The sequence below is a fragment of the Brassica napus genome, chromosome A5 (genome assembly GCF_020379485.1).
Source record: "Brassica napus cultivar Da-Ae chromosome A5, Da-Ae, whole genome shotgun sequence".
NCBI classification, from domain to species: Eukaryota; Viridiplantae; Streptophyta; class Magnoliopsida; order Brassicales; family Brassicaceae; genus Brassica; species Brassica napus.
In genome coordinates this window covers 27,920,207-27,940,150 of record NC_063438.1, presented here as the reverse complement: position 1 = coordinate 27,940,150, position 19,944 = coordinate 27,920,207, and the positions used below count along the sequence as shown (strand labels likewise).

Below are 19,944 nucleotides of genomic sequence, written 5' to 3'. Positions count from 1 at the left end.
TCATATCATTTGAAGAACATCAGAATATAATATAACAGACAATATATAAGAGAATTAGTGAAGTTATTCTCTCCATTATTATTCCAAAAACTTACAATATAATATTCTTATAATTAAGATTTTATACAATTTCCGAATTGAAAAACTGCTCATGATGTAAAACATTAAATATATCACGGAAATGGATCACGGCTTGCGCATTATCTCAGTGTTAGAAATACATTTTATACTTATTTCAATGAAGCAGTACCTCCGAGCTATGATTTATCTTGCGGTCTTTGTTATACTTTTAATAATGCTCGTTTGTGGATTCCTTTTCAAAGTATTAGTTGTTAATTGCTTTGGTTTTGGACTTTTTATAGGTAACTATTATTGCCTTTTCAGTGGGGTTTAGGGCTTCCTTTTTTATAAAGTACCACAAAAACTTATGATTTGAAAACAAATTCTATATCATAAAATTTTGGTAAACTAATCGTTTCGGTTGATAATAATCATTTGCGTAAATTATTTATCTAAATACGGTATTTCAATCATTCAGAGAGAAAAGGACTGCTAATTTGTTGGAGTTAAACACGAATAAGGCTTTACATATATATGCCTGAGCTTTCATTAGTTTTTACGAGTAAATTTGTCACAGATCAATATCTAACACTAGTTTTGGGTTATAAATATAAGAGGTGAAGTGGTGATTACTGTATGTGTTCATCTGTTTATATATGCATGGGTCGTTGCGCTTTAATTTGTTGTGAGCTTGTAATTTCGTTTTTCTGTTAATCTGTTGAGATGACCAAAAGAAAGAAAAAAGAGAGCTATACTTGGATCTTGATAAATCGCTTTGCTAATAATATATATATAAATAAAGGGAACTAATATGAATAATTCAAAATTCAAAACCATTTTTAACACATTCAAAACCACTTTAATTAATCATTTTTAGTATTATGTATTTATGCTCGAGAAAGTACGGATGTAAATATATAAAAGACAGGTCCATTAGGGTTTTACGTTTTGCAAGAGGAACGCATGTGGTGCCATGTGAAAAGGCTCCTATACTCTCATATTTTTGTTTATGATTTTTAATCAAAAGATGGTCAAGAAAGCCTAAAATTCTGGTTAAGTGACGACACTTATAAGCTGACAGCAATGGGGTTATTAATACACATACCCCCACATTTAGCTGTATTAAATTAAGAAAAAGGGAATAATCTATAGTTGCATTTCACTCTTTTCCCCCTGGTTACGTATAGTATAACATAGTTGCATCGAACTTGCAGTGTAGACTGTGTAGTGTGCCTTATAAACAGGTATATATAACAATTAATTTTTGTAGTCGACTGATTTAGTTATATTAGTTGAGGTTGACTATCGCTTATAATACGTAAATTAAGAAAAACGGTATAAATATTGTTGCAACTTTGCATTTCACACTTTCCCCCTGGTTACTATATTAAATAGTTGCATCGAACTTGCAGTGTAGACTGTGTAGTGTGCCTTATAAACATGTATACATAACGTTTAGTTTTTGTAGTCGACTGATTTAGTTATATTAGTTGAGGTTGACTATCGCTTCTAGTTTGTAGATATTTGACCGTTTCAGATTCACAAAAAAACATTAATTATAAATTTGGTTTCACTCCAGACGATTTGATTTTCCAGAAAACACATGCATTTATATTTTATAAAAAAATCTTATCGTCATTTGAAATAACCTTCTTAATAGCTCATGCATGATAACTCAATGTTTGGTCGGATGCATCATCTTTTACACTAGTGCACGGTAATTAAAATAATATACTAATCTGAATGTATGCGTGTTAACTAGATTTATCTAAAAGAAGTTTTTTTTTTGTTTTGTTAATGGCATTTGATCATTTGACCCTTCCATCCGACTAATCATAATGTGAATATGTTTCTTCGGAAAATATATTATATGCATGAGTCTATCATCAAATGAATTACTGCACATGAAAGATCATACCAAAGCAGAATAAGAGAATTTGTTATGTATGTGGACTCGAAACCAATCCTGAAACCGGAGTTAATTGATAGTTTACCGTAATTCTTTAATTTACTTTTACATTCTTTACTTTTATCAAATTTAGTGAGGATCAATCATATACGTACACAGATAACTCATTATTTGGGAAAATGAAGAATCCAACAAATAGAAAAAACTTTTAATAAAAGATCAGAAACACACAAGTGAAATTTAGCAAATAATAATCGTAGTCACGAGAGAGCATAATATAATGTTCGCAGACAATACATAGCTCACTATAGTAGCAACTAGCAACTGACTAATTTTCATCATCATTATCATAATAGACATCATCATAATTCTTATTGTTAACTTTTGTAAATAAAAAAGGCATTTTAACGTACGTTAAAATCCTGACCTAGCTTGAGCCCAACCGTAAGCTTCTTGACCGCTCATCTGCCCTCCTCCACCGCTTCCACCGCCACTAGAAACAAGATTTTCCGGCATACTGTACACCGGAAGTCCTTGGTTTCCATCTCCTCGACCGCCACCGCTACTCAGAGGAGAACCTACGCCCCCAAGCTGCCCTGGAACCACTCCTCCGCCGCCGCCCTCAGCCGCTTCTTCCTCATCCAAAGGCAACCTCTCGTAAGTCGCATTAGAAAACGTGGCAGCAATTAGCATCACCGGACCAGCTGCCATCAATGGCCCCACCACGCTTCCTCCAACAATCTGACCTTGACCACTGGCTAAGTAAATCGTTAAACCGGTGGATCCAGGTGGAGCCGGTCCAGGCAAGAAAGAACCTGTTAAAGAAAGAATCTCAAACCTCCCTTGTAACGCCAAAACAGCCGCACCTCCAGGGGGGACTGGAACGGTAGCTGCTGAGGGTTGTCGGAGTGTAACGTTAGCCACCGTGCCGTTACCGCTCAAGATGCAGATGCCACGTTGGCGCCGCCTAGCGAAAGTAGCTAGGGTTTCGATGACGTCAGTCCCACTAGCGATCTCCATAACATGGCTCTTGAGAGCGTTAGGGGAATCGCGCGTGACGAAGATCGGTGGCTTTGGTTTGTTCTTGGAACCAGCTGGACGTCCACGTGGACGGCGTGTGGGGGCTTCCACGGCTCCTTCACGTGGCTCGTGGTCGTCGCCGCTCAAGTTGTCTCTATCGTCCTCGTTGTTGTTGTTGTTGGTGTCGACTTCTTGGTGATGATGATGGTTGTTATGATCTGAGTCCATGGCCATGTTCATGGAGATGTGGAGATCTGGTTTCTTTAACTGAGATGAGCTAGGCGGCGTCGCTTCGAGGCCAGAGAGGTTCACTTGTCCTGTCCACCATGGATTCGCCATTAAAACCCTAAAGATATTATATCTGATATTATATATATTCCAAAAGTGATGAAGCCTTATGGAAATATAAGTGATCTTTTAGATCAAGAGAAGATGAGCAATTCCAGAAGAGGAGATATATTTTCCAGATCTTGGTTTTAAAACCCTTCTACAAGTTTTTGTGTCGTGAGGAACACAAGACACAAAGTAAGGTTAATTGAAAGGAACACGACAAAGAATGATACTAAGCAAGAAAGAGAATAGATGTAATATAAGCTAACTTATAAAATAAGTGGAAGCATATGTAGATATTAATTAATATAATGCATATATACGAATATATAATCGAATATACAAAACTAAAATCACCCAACCCAAGGCTCGAGAGCGTTAATTATTACAAAGGGTACAATATGTATTATATGTTATAAATCAATTAGTGGATGTGCATAACCGGCCCAGTCCATAACCGGCTTAAACCTAGAGAGAGAGATTGACGGCCAAAGAGTTTTTATTTTTCTAGTTTTCCTATTTTTTGTTGGTTTATGATTTGTAATCTTTTCATTTATGTATTTCCATTTATCTCTTATGTAACCTTTATATAAAGGGATCTTTTATTCATTAATAAAACACATAAATATTCAGACTTAAAACCTTCGTTTTACAACATTCTAGGTTTTATTACGAGACTTTTTAGTGATATTTTTGCTTCTTTTTTTAACAACTGATTATATTAAAATTAAACGTCCGATAGACTAATGTACTAAATCGGTTGCAACCGAAAAAATACTTGACGGTAAACTGAGAAGCTAATATAAATAAAACATAATAAAAGATAAAGGTGGTTAAGAAAAGTTTACTTAAGAATATTATTATCTTTTTTGATGAATTAAGAATATTATTATCAATTGGCACTTTTGAGAATTTTGTTACATGACACTTTGACAGAAAGTTTTGTCAAAATACATTACCAGAGTTTTCAGATCTCTTCATGAATATACAACCTAACAGTAGTAGATCGTTAAGTCTATATATACGTTTCTAATCAGGTACCACCGTATTCTGATTTAAATATTTAACTGGTTAAGATAATTTTCTTAAACCTGTAATTTTTTTTATTTTGTCTTTTTAGTTAGCGTTATAATTGATGTGTGGGGTCGAGCGCCGAGGTTGAACAAATGGGGCGCACGATCGTTTCCCACTACAATTTTTTATTTCGAAAGTGAATTGTTGAATCAGAAGGTTTTCTCGATTATAAAACAGTAGTATAATAATATAATCCCTACGCAGTATTCATTGGATCGAAATAAAAATAGTTTGATCAAGACAAAAAATAGTTACTCAAACCTGTACACCGAATATTTAAACAATGAAACAATAGAAATTTATAAACATTTGCTAACCATTTATATAACAGAATACTCGTGCCGTAAAAAAAAGTGGATGCTCAAAGAGATTGAATAAGAAATTTCACTGGTTGAATGTGTGCGTTAGTATACGTGATTTACCAAAACACCTCAATAAGATCACTTCTTTTGTTTTTTTGCCCAAAAAAAATGATCACTTCTTTTTTTTGTAACTGAAGATCATTTTAAAATAAGAGATATACATATATATGTGTGTGTATATGTATACTATAAGTCTATAACAATACATTTTATAGTCCTTTCAAAATTCCAGAGTAAATAACGTAGAATTTAGAATTTGAAAACACTTTTTCAAGGGGAATCACTTGAATATAGTTTTTTTAAATGTAGTTTTAATCATATTCATTATATAATATTACAAGAATAATTAGTCGTTCAACTCGTTGAACAATCGTTAGTTTATATATTTGATAGAATGTAATTTTTATATACATACACGCACGCAACTTAATGTTAAATAAATTTAAGCTTACTAACTGAATGCTACTTCTTACTAGTTTTAGGCTTGTAGTCATATTAGTAAAAAGTTATGTGTCTATAGTTCTATGACTCAACATGGCAAAGCTAAAGAGTATATATATATGTTTCCGGCAAGCTCGTTATCATATTATCCCATTGTCTAATGTAAAGGTTAATCGCCTTGTAATTTAAAACTTTACTTCTTAAATATACATTTGATCATTTGTGTTACATCCTAAAGAGAAAACACATAAGTAATTGTCTAAACTCAAAAAGTCGTTTATTTAGTCTATTATACTGTTCGTTTTTGTTATACTCAACAACTCTCAACTAAAACAATATTTATATATAAACATAACTAAAATATTTTTTATTGATTAGTCTAATTGATGTTAGACAAAAAAGCCAAAGGGTAGTTGAACTCCTCGGGACTACGTACACAATATAGAAAGAAGAAAAAAAGCATTGGTTGTGTAAAATATAAATTGTAACAATTGGAGTATGATGTGTGTGTGTGTTTTTTATTTATAAACTTTCACAAGTCTTAACTCTTTCACCCATTACCATATACGAATAATTGATTGAGTACTTTAATTTAGTTAACACTTAACACTTGTACTTCACTCTTTTGATTTCAAAGGTCTACTATATGCGGTATGAAGTTTAATAACAAGAGACTACAAAACATTGAATAAATGGATTTTGTTATTCCATAAGAAAACATTGTCCAACAATTAATCAAATTTTAGAAACTTAGAAAAAGATAGGAAACTGTCGTATATTTCATTATCCATTTCAAACCATATTTTTTTACTTCCATTCCCACACAAAAAAAAAAATAACAAATAGAAATTTCATGAATTACGTAAATATATCCAATTTAAACATATTATTAAAGCCCAAATAATATGGGCCGAGAATATGTGACTATAGCTTTTAAGGCCCATAAGACGAACACAATTAAACTCCGGCGTTGGCTGCCTCTGGCTTCCCCTCTTCTCCGTCGACGAATCGAAGAGAGAGAGAGAGAGAGATGACGGATAATATCTTCGAAGGTCTACCTCCTCCGTCTTCTCAACATCAAGAGCTTCCCAATTCTTCAAATCCAGACGAAAGCCCCTCCCCAGCTCCGACTCTGGTTCTCAAAAGCTCCCTGAAGCGATCTAAACCACCAGAATCAGCACCCGATGCCTCAGGTAAGCTTAATTGAGTTTCTGATCTGAATTCGATTCATTCTGTAACCTTATTATGCCCTAAAGATTACGCCTTTGAACTTAAAAATCAAAACTTTGGTGTTATTGTTCTAATCTCACAGCTCCTCCTGTTCTCAAGAGCGCACTAAAGCGTTCAAAACCAGGACCTGAACCAGAACCTGAAGGTAACATTACTTCATCTTTAGAATAAGAAAGAACCATTAAGTTATCGTTCTTTAATGTTTTGAGTTGCAGCAGCTCCTAAGAAGCGTCTACAGTTCAAGACATCGACGGATGCATCAGAAGAGCAAGTGGTGGAAGCGATGCAGAAGATAACGTCTCACATCAAGAACCCTTCAAAATTCTCCAAAGCCTCGAAGCTCGCCATACGCCTGATTCAAGCTGGAAGCGTGAAGGCGGAAACTAGCTGTTACTTGATTGCGATGCTCGAAGCTGCTATGTCGTCGAAAACTCCTTGTACTGATCGCTTGGTTCGAGGAGATTATCATGCTTTGTTCTCAGCAGCTCAGGATGTCGCCGAGGTAAACTCATGCTTTAAAGATATTTAGAAAGGGAAGGTGTTGATTGATGCATTGTTACTATCTTTCGTTCTCGTGTAGTGCCTTGATAGAAGCCAGAAGAATCTGTTGACCATATGGACGATTAAAGCAGTTGTGGCTAATGACCTCTTTACTGATGACAGCTTTATGGTAAGACTCTATATACCTTCTTTGAATAGGTTACCTCGTCGCTGTGTTATGACCTTTAATGTGTATAGAGAATTGTTCAATTTCATTATTTATTCTGCATTTTAAAAACAGAGGTAGCATCTGATGTACAAAAGTTTTTTTTTGATGAATAAAACTTTAACATTTATTCAAAAAAAAGGTGTATATTATTGTGTTGAACCATCATTCTCTGAGGCTTTCATAGTGTCTCATATACATTTTGTTTTTATGGATAAAACTTTAACATTTATTCAAAAAAAAAAGTGTATATTGTTGTGTTGAACCATCATTCTCTGAGGCTTTCATAGTGTCTCATATACATTTGTTTTGTTTGTTTGTTTTAGTTTTCCAAGACTGCTACTCAGATAAAGGAGGCTATATCTGATCTTCCTGTAGCAACTGAGGAAGATGACGCTGAAGAAGCAGCTGCTCTTGAACAAGAGGCTGTGAAGGACAGTGGAGATGGGGAGACAACACAGGACGTGGATGAAGCTGCTTCAGCTGGAGGTCAAGAGGATGTTGAGTCTGATCCCTTTGGGCTCGATGCATGGATCCCCAGTAATGTGAAGAAAAATGGTAAAACAAAGATGACAAAAGAAGACACAGATGCCTTGGAGAACAAGAAATTTCTCAGGTCGAAAAGAGAAGCTTTGATTACATGCCTGGAGATCGCTGCACGCCGTTACAAAGTTCCATGGTAAGAAATATAATGCTTTCCCTTTTTGAACTTTGTTATTGTTGTCAGAATTTGAGGAATGATTTGTGATTCGTCTTTTCAGGTGTCAGACTGTTATAGACATATTGGTGAAACACGCGTTTGAGAACGCGTCGAGGTTCACATCGCAGCAGAGACGAGCGGTGGAGAAACTGTGGGCTTCTGTTCGAGAACAACATTTACGTAGGAAGCAAGGCAAGTCAGTGACGGGGAAGCTCGACGTTACTGCTTTCGAAAGTCTTCAGGATAAATACGCCAACGAGAAGATGAGCATCCGGAGATCTGTTGGAGCTAACGGTGAACGCCGTGCACAGCAATGGCTTGGTTGATAAAACATTCACCACAAACCAAAAGTGTAATTTGTATGATTTTTCAACACTAAGACAGGAACTAGAAAGCAACTAGATAAAGTCTTTGCTATGTTCTTCTGATTGTGTCTTAATACCATAAAATTCCATCCTTATTCAAAAATTATATTACGTATTGATTATATATATTTCGTCCCGGTTTTCTTTACTCATCTACCAATCATCATCCTCTTCTCTCGGCGGCCTCACCACCAAAAGAACCATCCCGTAACTCTCTACTGCACATTCCCCGCCTTCAACGTTGATTAGTTCTCTAGCTTTAGTCCATTCTCAACCATCACGAGATTTGTATCCGTCATTTCTCTGTAAACCATGCATAATTAGCCTAAAAATGGACCCATAATTTGTTTTACAGCTACCCCAATAGTTCTAGAGTCCTCTTGTATGAGCCCAATAAATAGTCCACTTCAATCCACAATGGCCCAACCATAACCCTCGTAATCATGCATGATCTCTCAAAACTTCGACGTAGTCAGCTTATATAGCATTAGATCCGATTCAAATTTCGACCTAGATGGCGCGCACCACGATCTCTCAAGATCATTTTTATTCAGAATCGTTACAAAATGTTTTCAGGCTACATTCTCTAAACCGAAGCTCAAACCGTAGGATTATTAAAATACAGCTACGTGCGTTTGACCTATACTCGAATGGATCATATACACGTATCGATATCACCACTCTTTTAACTCTAATCAAAAACTTTGAAACCATAGAGAGCTTCAGTCAATTGCTTTGTAGGTTCCCCACGTTCACAATCCATGCATGACCTGCAATTTTCATTTTCAAAAATATTATTTTAAAGAATTTATAATGAAATTTTGAAAAAAAACGACTTACGAAGAGCATCTTCTGCTGAAAATCTCCGCGAAACATCGCGACAAATCATTCTCCTCAATAGATCCTTAGCTTCCACTGATACCGATCCAAACACCTTCCTTGGAAACATCAGATTCCCTCTCAGTATCGTTTCGAAGATCTCCTCCGCCGTCTCGCCGTTAAACGGCGGCTCTCCCGCCAACATAGTGTATATCACAACGCCGACGCTCCACACATCCACCTTCTCCCCGTACCTCCTCCCCATCACAACCTCCGGCGCTAAATAATACGGCGTCCCCACCACTCCCTCCGCCGTCTCCGTCTTCTCCCCGCCTAGCCACACCGCCGATCCGAAATCGCAGAGTTTAACGCCTCCGGTTCCGAGATCGATTAGCACGTTGTCAGGTTTCACGTCGCGGTGAACCACGCCGCGGCGGTGGCAATGAGCCACCGCGCGGAGGAGCTTTTTGGCGTACGAGGCGGATTCCGATTCGGATAGCCTCCCTCCGGCGGCTGAGATCAGCCGATCGTAGATCGTCGTCGGAGGATCGACGAGCTCCATGACGATCGCGAGAGTGTCCTCCGTCTCGAAGAGGTCGTGGATCGTGACGATGTTGGGATGCGGCGGCAGCATCGCCATGATCCTCGGCTCCGTCGTTATGCACTCGCGATCGAGAGCGTCGACGAGCACGCGCTTGTTGATCGTTTTGCATGCGTAGAACTCTTTCGTCGCGGGAGAGAAACAGCGAGTGATTGTTCCGAATCGTCCTCGGCCGATCTCGTCGCACATCTGGTAACTGTTCGCGAGTTCGAATTCTCCGGTCATCGGAATATTCTAATTAATGATTCTCTTCGTATCTCTCTGCTGGCTTCGTGAGAGAGGAGAGGTTTGTTATATAGAGGAAGAGAATCTGAATACTAAATGGAGTATATTCCGTTTACGGTGGTTAAACTGCATTCTGTTTTAAACGTTAGAGTCAAAAGTGAAAAGCAAACAAGTAATAACAGACTGTAGTTAACTAACGGCGGCGTTAAACACCTACACGTGTAATTTTTCTCTTTTGATTATAAATAATAAAATCTGTTTATCAAATTATTTATTGGAGAAATTTAGAAGTTAAAACCTACAATGTGTGTGATTTGTAACAAATATTTGTTTATGGAATCTATATAAAATAAGAATTCGACCAGTCAAATTACACGAGTAGAACGCAGAAAATCATTGATCATCATGTCCTTATTATAAAAAATCATTTATTATATAGTCTATAACCGACGGAGATTAAACAAAAGTCGTATTCTTGATGTGATTATGCGAATATGTAAGTTAAGACCTCAAGTAGTTTTCAGATAAAATTTATGATAAGCTCTATAATAATTTATTGTCGATCCATTATAGAATGTGCATGTGGCATGCTTTTAGGACTCTAACTAATAGTTGTGTTGTTTGATTAAGTAAATCGTCATTTGTTTAACGCATTATTGGTCCATCATCTAAAGGTTGGTAAGATTCCTGGTTTAGTAGAGTTTGGTTACTTCTTCTCTGTGGTGGTGTGATTTGTGTCATCTTCACGATTTCTTTAAGCCAATAGGTTTGTCCACATTTTCATAATGATTTATCTAGGTGTTGTGTAAATATTTGTTAGGCCGATATATTTAACAATGTATTAGTAGAGACGATGGATATGAAAATACATTATTGAGAACACATATTATCATTTTCCTATTGAGTTTTATTATTTAATCAGAATAACTTCATATTTTTTTTTGAACAACCATCAGAATAACTACTTAAACCGTATTATTTGTGTGAACTTAACATTTTTATACCGTGATCAAGATAGTTGACTTTCAATAAAAATAGTTGACTAGTCAGGTAAACGAGTATATGTAATTTCTCTTTTGAAATACATGGTCAAATATACCTAACAATAATGATGTCTCGACTAAATAAATTGATAGAGATGATAGTACTTCTGTAATCTGTTTTGATAATACAAACGAATATTCATTTTTGCATTTTTTTGTTATTCCGGTAAACGTATTCATATATCTGTCATCCAAAGCATCCAGACATGAAACATTAAATAATAATATACCGTCACAGCATCACTGATCAAAGTAAAGTGATTGATAGATAAACAAAAGAGGATTATAATAACTGATTTGATAATTTGATTACGTATGTAAACACTAGATGATGTTGATCTCGTGCTATCAAAATAAACACTTGTCTTGCTCTAATTAGTAACTAGTTATGCAATCATCTTGATATAATCACGAGATTGAATTGGAGGATATGGATGCCGGCGTGCCGCCATCAGATTTTCCAAAACAGCTGACGCATTCAATTTTAGTGACCAAACCCGTTCGCGATGGGGCGAACTGCTTATGTATATTAATTAGAATATATGGTATTTTATATTTAACCTAGAAACATTACTTTTTTTCAAAAATGAAACATTACATATTAAAGTAGAGAATTTTGTTTATGGTGATACGTTGTTGTTGAAATGATTCTATATATACTGAACTGAGTAATTCAATAAATGATCAAATAATTTTAAAATGTTATGTTGAATCCATGCATATATTTTCCAAATAATAAAATAATAACACATATTTGTTACTTGTTCTTTTAGTGTATTTTCCAAATAATAAAACCAGGAAAATGTATTGAATTATCTTGTAAATAAAAATAAGAATCTAAAACTGTAATACTGAATACTATAACACTTTCTTACAACATTAATATGATTGTTGGTCTGAAAACTAATCTACACATATATTAAGAATAACATCACATTTCTAGTCAAATAATTGGAAAGATACAAAATTCTATATATCCGTGACGTAATTAAGTATCCAACATATATATTTTTATAGCTTAGTATTTTGCTTTCACGTTAAATTTTAAACAGAGATGCCAGAACAAAAAAGTAATATGCAACAAGATAAAAAGATTAGGCAGAAGTGTTACTAACTTTACTTTACCAGTTTGTCATTATGCATCCAGCATGTGTTTTGGTTGGACCGATCTTCTTTGTCTCAGATTCCCTGTCTTCATTCCGTAATCGATTAGATCACTCACTCACTCTGCATCTTGAGCCACTAGCTCGGAAACACATGCATATACCTTATCATCTCTTCATTAAGAACAAAAAGTATAGACCTAACATCACACAAGTATTTATTATTTATTTTGAACTGAGGCTTTCTATTAAAACACAAGTATATTTATTATTGCTGTTATTTATTTGAGTCCAAGTCTAACAATTTTTTGTTTTCAGTCATCAAGATGGTAACGCCAGTTATAAGAACCGTTGATCTCCGGTCCGACACGGTGACTAAGCCAACTGAGTCAATGCGTTCAGCTATGGCAAACGCGGAAGTTGACGACGACGTTTTGGGGAACGATCCAACGGCAGTGATTTTGGAGAGAGAGGTGGCTGAGATCGCCGGAAAGGAGGCGGCTATGTTTGTTCCGTCAGGGACAATGGGGAATCTGATAAGCGTTTTGGTCCATTGTGATGAGAGAGGGAGTGAAGTGATTCTTGGAGATGACTCTCACATTCATATTTATGAAAACGGTGGCGTTTCTAGCCTCGGTGGAGTGCACCCCAGGACGGTGAAGAATGAAGAGGATGGGACGATGGAGATTAGTTCTATCGAAGCTGCCGTGAGGAGTCCCAAAGGAGATCTCCATTATCCGGTTACTAAGCTTATATGTCTTGAGAACACTCAAGCAAAGTAAGTTTTTCTTAGTTTTATTAATTAATTAAAGAACAAAAAACCTAAAAAAAAGAACAAAAAATCTAGCTTAATGTGTGTTTAAGTGATGTGAACTATTTGTATAGCCAAGTGGTTTCCTATTCACTGAACGATGTTAGGAGATTTTGTTGGTTATTGCGGTCATGGTTAGACTGTGGATCGGTATTTAACTGAAATACCAGTTTGATTCTATAATTAATTTAGGCATTATGGTTAGATATAACCGGAGTTTCTTGATGCAGTTGTGGTGGTAGATGCTTGCCAATAGAATACATAGACAAGGTCGGAGAGTTAGCCAAGAAACATGGCTTGAAGCTTCACATCGATGGAGCTCGTCTCTTCAATGCTTCTGTTGTTAGTATACAAACATTTCTTTATATAATTTGTTTTATATGTGTTTTTTGAACTTTTTCACTCAAATGCACAATGCTCTGAAGTTTACGAGTTCATTTTTCTCAATTTTGTTTAGGCACTCGGAGTACCGGTGAGGAGGATTGTTCAAGCCGCTGATTCGGTCTCGGTAATGTTCTTCAAAACCGAGCTACGTAACGTTATGGAATGTTTTTTTGGTCGCTCAACACATGGTCCTTTTTGTCTTTGTAAGAGAATGTATTGAATATACCCTGGAGTTCTAAACCGGTCACTTTGATGTGACTAGATTTGTTTGTCGAAAGGCATAGGTGCACCGGTGGGTTCGGTAATCGTGGGAAGCAAAAGTTTCATCACTAAAGTAAGTTGTAGCTAATGAGATTGAGATCCATGGTTAAGTAGCAATTGTATTTCCGGTTCAAGTACTAACTTGTTTAACTGCATGCAGGCAAGGTGGTTAAGGAAAACCTTAGGTGGAGGAATGAGACAGATAGGTGTGCTCTGTGCTGCCGCATTGGTTGCTCTCCGTGAAAACGTCGCCAAGCTCGAAGATGACCACAAGAAAGCCAAGATCTTGGCAGGTGATCCCCGGTTATTTCTTAACCGAAAACTTAAATTTTATTGTGAGAGTATTAACCGATTGTTTTTTGGTTTCCTACATTACCAGAAGGGCTGAACCGGATTGAACGGTTAAAAGTAGACGTTGCGGCAGTGGAAACCAACATCGTAAGTGTATGAAATGAATGGTTAATTATATCCGTGTCTGGTTATTCTAACCCAAAACTATAAACGGTGAGGCTAGTTAACTAATTCACGATTCAGAGTAGAACCAAGATTGTTTCAAAAAAAAAAAAGAGTAGAACCAAGACTTTAGGGCTTTGCAATGTAAGTAAAACTAGTTCCATTGTAATATGATAGTTTTTTTCTACGAGATTTTCTAAACTAGGCATGTATATCCTTTATATACCAGATTTACAAATGAACATAGAATGTATTCATTGTACTTTAATTTTCAAGCCGAATGTTTTAAGTTTTTTTTTTCGTTTTCGTTATAAGACAGTTTTATTGGCAGATATACGTAGATCTACCAAAAGATCCTAAGTTTGGAGCTGAAGACGCATGTAAGAGTTTGGAAGTTCTCAGTGTGCTTGTCATACCTCAAACTACATTCAGGTACATAATTATAATTGTATTTACTTATTGGTTCGACATATTGTTATGGTTTGTCTGAGTCTGTCTCTGTTCAAAAAAAGCAATGGGTAACTTTGAGTTTATGGTGAATAACTTTGAGTTTATTACCTGTGTATATAATATATAATATATATACAGAATCAGGATTGTTCTGCACCACCAAATCTCAGATAGCGACTTGGATTATGTGCTCTCTTGTTTTGAGGTAGTTTGCTTTCAAACTCTGTTATGTGCTTCGATATATTTCATTTCCACCACGCTTTGTAATTCTCTGACTAATTGCTTCTTAATCAAAATTTTCAGAAACTGTTTAGCTCAGTGCCAGAAGAGAAAGCTTGATTTGAATTGATTTCACGTGTTGGACTATGTCATGGTACTTGAATCTATTTTCTTGCTTTACAAATTGAAACCCTTTATCAAGCAATAAACATATGTTTTAATTATAATTCAAGTTATTGAACATTTCATGAAAGTAACTACTACTTTTACCTCATTCTTTAATAAATTCGAAATGTTTGATTGATGATGAAATATTGAATGATGTCATTAACAACATGAACAAAAAGTTGTTACTTTATATTCATTGGTCCACCATGTATGTCTTCACGAGCATCTCCGGAAACATCTTCTGGACAAAATAGTTTTTTTTTTTTTTGGGTCGAAACTGGACAAAATAGTTGTTAGAGACAAATAATTACAGATAAATAAATTCCGTTTTCTTTTTTTTTTTTGTAAAACAAGTTTTTGATTAAAAACAAAGAATGAAAAGGTTTTATATACTTTAAGCAAAAAAAAGAGGTTTTATATACAATTCACGTCATATCGATATCTAATAATTCTACGACTAGGTTTAGCCAGTAAGCCAACCCTATATATGTGTATTTATCTTTACTTTCCTATAATTTAATTTGTTCGATATGTAACAAGAATGAGGAGATTCGGAGACATCAACAAACGAAAAGAAAAATGTTAACAGTAAAATGAGCTTTGATGTATTTTTTTTGGTCATCAACTGAGCTTTGATGTATAAAACACCAATTATTGATTCGAGAGGTTGTAATTTAAAATTAATGTTAAATTCGTGGAGACTCGTAAACCATAGGTTACTAACAATAAAATAAAAATGACTAGGTTACTAACAAATTTGGATAACTTTTGACCATATGATTTTTTCTGACTTGCTATAAAAAATACGATTTTGCAGCAAATATCCACTTATACAATAAAGATAAAATATTCATACATAACTGGATCATGTATATGCAAGTATATTCATATATTGCCCAATAAATACATCTTATCCTTGATAAATAGCTAGACACTAAGAGTATGTCCCAAAAAAAGCTAGACACTAATAGTATTGTTCCTGATAATTGAGTATATATATGTATGTATATATAGTTCAATACTATGTAGCCAAAATTTTGTTTTCTGGTACCTCAACTGAAATAGAAAGTTATAGGGAAATTCAGCCAAGTAAGTGAATCATCTATTAATGCTTTTGTTATGTCATTTTCAGAAGTTCGCTCTTCGATTTCAATAGCTTCTATACAAAAAATATTAATGCGAAACGTTTTACTATTAATTAACACGTTGGAAATAGTCACATTTGCATTTCATTTTTTAGTTGAAGATTATCCACCAAACTGCGCTTCGAATTTATTAGTCAAGTAAATCAAGATGTTTTGCGCGCCAGTTTATTTTTTTGAAAGGATTTAAGGTTGAACTATGAATCAAAGACCCCATCTTAATATATTAACCATGATTTCATGAGTGGGAAAATAAGTTATAAAACCGGACGTTTCTAAAACTGTGTATAGAATAAGTAAAAATTTACAAGTCCGGTACATCTATACTTTTTGAACTGAATCATATGTTTAGTAACCGATTAGTTTCGAACCATATCATATATTTTAGAGAAATTACCTTAATGCAACTATATATATTCGAGGGTTTTAATATGCTCTTTTTGAACACATGTGTAAAATTAGTTACCAATCAAAATACAACATGCAAAAGAATTGAACTATAGAAGGAGTATAAATATATATATATATATATATATCTATAATTAGTTGTAACAAACCACTAAATTATATGTTGTAATAAAAAATGTAAAAAGTTATTTTCAGAAAATAAATGTGAAGCTTAAACAAAAAATGTAAGCAATTATTCCACATGTGAACTTTGGTCCGGAATCAATCAATTAATAAGAAATATTTAAAATATGGACATAAGAATCAAGAAAAGATTTGTGTCTCTCTTCTTCAGTTGACCGACCCATTGGTCTCCGTCTCTCTCTTACATGTTGAGTTATCTTTTTACACACTGTGTAAACACTAGGTCCGGTCTTATTCTCCTATTTCTCTTCCTTTTGTGTCTTAAATGGAAAATTTATGATTTCTGATGACCAGTCTCACGACTTATATCTATTTCTCTCTCTCCATAAATGACCCAATGATGTTTATGCAGCTATATATTTGGACAACTGATGCATTTTGATATCCATCTTCTCTCGAAAGGAGAAAAAAAAAACACAAAACAATAGTAGAAAAAGAATAATTAAGAAAAGGAAAGAGATCCCTTTTTAAAAATCTCTTTTCCACTTATATCTCTCATCTTCAAAAGAAGCAAGATAAACATCTCTTAATTAGGTTGTTCCTCTTTGCTTCACCACTTCTGCACAACATCCACTATCACCATCATTTAGTGACATCTAGTACAAGGAGGTATCCAAGTCCTCTCTCCTCTCGCTTTTTTTAATTATTTTGTAATTAACGAGCCAAGAAGTTAAATCCATCCACTCCATCTTAGCTACAAAGTACTAATTAAAATTCTAATTTCTGCTGCCCTAAATCTTTCCAAATCCAGAAACGATATCTCTCCAACCCTAGTTTATATATATTTTTCTTTTAAAGCTATGGATCCGATCTCTCAAAATCATAATAATAACCCTAATACAACTCTCTCGACACAACATGCTTCTTCTCCACCTCCATCTAGCCGCTATGAGAACCAGAAACGCCGTGATTGGAACACTTTCTGCCAATACCTTAGAAACCATCGTCCACCGCTCTCTCCACCGTCTTGTAGCGGCGCACATGTTCTAGAGTTTTTGCGGTACCTTGACCAGTTCGGGAAAACCAAAGTCCACCACCAAAACTGCGCCTTCTTTGGCCTCCCAAACCCTCCGGCTCCATGTCCTTGTCCTCTCCGACAAGCGTGGGGCTCACTTGACGCTCTTATCGGTCGTCTCCGTGCCGCCTACGAGGAGAACGGTGGAGCTCCCGATACTAGCCCTTTTGGCTCACGTTCAGTCAGGATTTTCCTCAGGGAGGTTAGAGATTTTCAAGCTAAATCACGTGGCGTTAGCTACGAGAAGAAGAGGAAAAGGGTCAACAACAAACAAATAACTCAGTCGCCTTCGCAGCCGCCTCTACCGCCGCAGCCACTAGAGCAGCAACAGCAAGGCCAATCTATGATGGCTAATTACCACCACGGTGCAACTTGAGGATATCGTACAACTTCGATACATGTACGTACGTATGCTCGTATCTATCTATTTACATGTATCAACCTTTGTATTTGCGAAATGTTATCCCTACTTTACTCCATCCACCGTTGTCTACTGTTTCCTGAACTATTGTTTAGTCCTTTTTTATAACCAATAAATGGAACCAAGTTGGATTGGATTGTATTTGGTCTTATATCGTCTAAACTTAGGTTATGAGTATATTTAAAGGCCTCTTTGTGAGAAGGATCAGCTTGAGAATGATTTTGATACACAATGGAGACGTTAATTGGTTTTTCGAACAGGAAGGGAGTAAGTGATACCATATGATGACTTTGGTTAGGTCATATATTACAACGATAACTATACTGCACGTTTTGATTTTTCTTATAGTCATATATACTCTTAAAGCATGATTATGGAAGTTTTTAAGTTGAGGTTATTAGCAGAATATAAGAAATCGTCTCTTAACTTTAAACTAAAAAAGCTAAGAACCGGTTAAACTTTTTTAATTAAATGTTAAGAAACAATTTCTTATATTCCGCTTAAAACTCCATCCTAAGAACTTCCCATTAATCATGCTTACATGAACATATGCATAAGATTCGATTCTTGTCTCTTAAACGTAAAGTTGAATGTACCATTATTTTCCTGATAAAGAAAAACTGCACCAAGCGTTGTAAAAAAAGAAGTAGAAAACGGGCTACTTTTCATTTTAATGCTAATATATATATTACCAAACCTACTTACGGGTCTTATTTTACCTTTGTTATATGGTACTCACATATGTGCTTACAGCTCAATCATATTTCTGTTCTTATAAAATCAGAAAAAGCTTTATGTTCATTTATACTGCGGTCTAGTATCTATTTACTGACGACTTCGTTAGTTATTAGTACATGTTATCGTACATGACTAACGAGATAATTTATTTAGCTAACGTTCATACACTCATTGGCGTTTGAACCTGTGCTAGAACTTTGATGCGGACATAGAGAACTGGCGAGTTGGTCATGACATATAGAACTTGGTAACAATCTTATACAAAAAAATATAGAATGAATGTTTCAATTCTTTGCCTTTTCGTGGCGATCATATACATATATAAATGGTTTCAAACAATTTTACGTATTCAATTGTGCATTTTGTTACCTTTATGTCTAACTTGAAATTCACTAAACATGAGTGTATGAGAGAGTGTTGCACACAATATAGGTTTTAAAGGTAACCTAAAGCCGATCTATTATTACAAAAAGACAAAATAAGATCATATTTTCAATTATTGAAGACAGCTAATCTTGTGACACAAAATTCTTATTAGCCGACCTTGGATTTGACATTTAGAATATTTTTAAAAAAATATATTTCTATTATGTATCCTAAATTACCAATAACTCATTTGTGTTTCTGCAAAAACTATAATAATTGGTGTTACTATACCTTTTTTTTTTAATTTTCGATTTTTCAAACAATATTTTTCCTCGTAAACCTATCTTTTTTTCAGCCAATTCACAAAATTGTTGTTCTATGATTTTTTTGGTTACATGTAACCATTTCGAAAATTTCATTATTTTAAAAAGATTCTTTTGCTAACTGCGTATTTGTGACAAAACTAGCTAGTCTAATATGGTTGAATTGCTCATATATAGCAATATTGCACTAGTGATGAGAATAAACACGGTTCAAACAGTCTTTATTAATCGAGCATCCAAATGAAATGTATAGGGAAATTATAGCTTCTGCTCAAGCCTTATCAAATATATAGAAATGGTATTAGTTAAACTGTAATTGTATTTGAATTTCTGAATTTGAACTTGCAAACTGCAATGGCAACGAACTGGGAAATTATTAGACAGGATATATAAATTGAACTAACTACCAAACACGCTGTCTAATGTTTTTTTTCACTCTTAACAATCAGTCTTGGTAAAAAAAACAATCAATCGAGAACGGTCAAGACCAAAAGGGTAAGAGAACGTGTAACTTGTTTGCGTCACGTGTGTATCTCTGACATTAGTAAAAGCTTCGTAGAATAGTCAGTTGCATTGAGCCATCAGAGTTATAAAAAAATCGTATATACTCGTTT

The 19,944-nt window shown here is 35.0% G+C and overlaps 5 protein-coding genes across 7 annotated transcripts; 3 read left to right on the top strand and 2 right to left on the bottom strand.

Moving 5' to 3' along the window:
* Positions 1 to 2,163: 2,163 nt before the first annotated feature.
* Positions 2,164 to 3,853, bottom strand: LOC125609152 (AT-hook motif nuclear-localized protein 19-like). Its single transcript, XM_048780197.1, has one exon. The coding sequence runs from the start codon at positions 3,326 to 3,328 to the stop codon at positions 2,384 to 2,386; it is 945 nt and encodes a 314-aa protein (XP_048636154.1). The 5' UTR covers positions 3,329 to 3,853; the 3' UTR covers positions 2,164 to 2,383.
* Positions 3,854 to 6,145: 2,292 nt separating this feature from the next.
* Positions 6,146 to 8,319, top strand: LOC106345972. Its single transcript, XM_013785207.3, has 6 exons — positions 6,146 to 6,389; positions 6,509 to 6,571; positions 6,645 to 6,928; positions 7,007 to 7,096; positions 7,459 to 7,811; positions 7,894 to 8,319. The coding sequence occupies exons 1-6, from the start codon at positions 6,227 to 6,229 to the stop codon at positions 8,156 to 8,158; spliced, it is 1,218 nt and encodes a 405-aa protein (XP_013640661.2). The 5' UTR covers positions 6,146 to 6,226; the 3' UTR covers positions 8,159 to 8,319.
* Positions 8,320 to 8,729: 410 nt separating this feature from the next.
* Positions 8,730 to 10,214, bottom strand: LOC125609153 (phosphoenolpyruvate carboxylase kinase 2-like). The gene is made up of 2 exons (XM_048780198.1): positions 9,038 to 10,214; positions 8,730 to 8,967 (listed from the first exon to the last, which is right to left on the bottom strand). The coding sequence occupies exons 1-2, from the start codon at positions 9,840 to 9,842 to the stop codon at positions 8,924 to 8,926; spliced, it is 849 nt and encodes a 282-aa protein (XP_048636155.1). The 5' UTR covers positions 9,843 to 10,214; the 3' UTR covers positions 8,730 to 8,923.
* A 1,789-nt stretch (positions 10,215 to 12,003) lies between these two features.
* Positions 12,004 to 14,819, top strand: LOC106345971 (probable low-specificity L-threonine aldolase 2). 3 transcript variants are annotated; one of them, XM_048780195.1, is made up of 10 exons: positions 12,004 to 12,180; positions 12,307 to 12,766; positions 13,030 to 13,141; positions 13,257 to 13,307; positions 13,446 to 13,517; positions 13,605 to 13,737; positions 13,824 to 13,882; positions 14,229 to 14,329; positions 14,486 to 14,552; positions 14,651 to 14,819. In XM_048780195.1, the coding sequence occupies exons 2-10, from the start codon at positions 12,315 to 12,317 to the stop codon at positions 14,684 to 14,686; spliced, it is 1,083 nt and encodes a 360-aa protein (XP_048636152.1). In that variant the 5' UTR covers positions 12,004 to 12,180; positions 12,307 to 12,314; the 3' UTR covers positions 14,687 to 14,819. The 3 variants fall into 3 exon arrangements, with proteins under 3 accessions (XP_048636152.1, XP_048636153.1, XP_022576195.1); XM_048780196.1 differs by having other exon boundaries at positions 12,116 to 12,202; XM_022720474.2 differs by having other exon boundaries at positions 12,176 to 12,766.
* A 2,016-nt stretch (positions 14,820 to 16,835) lies between these two features.
* LOC106345969 (protein LIGHT-DEPENDENT SHORT HYPOCOTYLS 2) lies at positions 16,836 to 18,051 on the top strand. The gene has a single exon (XM_013785202.3). The coding sequence runs from the start codon at positions 17,268 to 17,270 to the stop codon at positions 17,856 to 17,858; it is 591 nt and encodes a 196-aa protein (XP_013640656.1). The 5' UTR covers positions 16,836 to 17,267; the 3' UTR covers positions 17,859 to 18,051.
* The last annotated feature ends 1,893 nt before the right edge of the window (positions 18,052 to 19,944 follow it).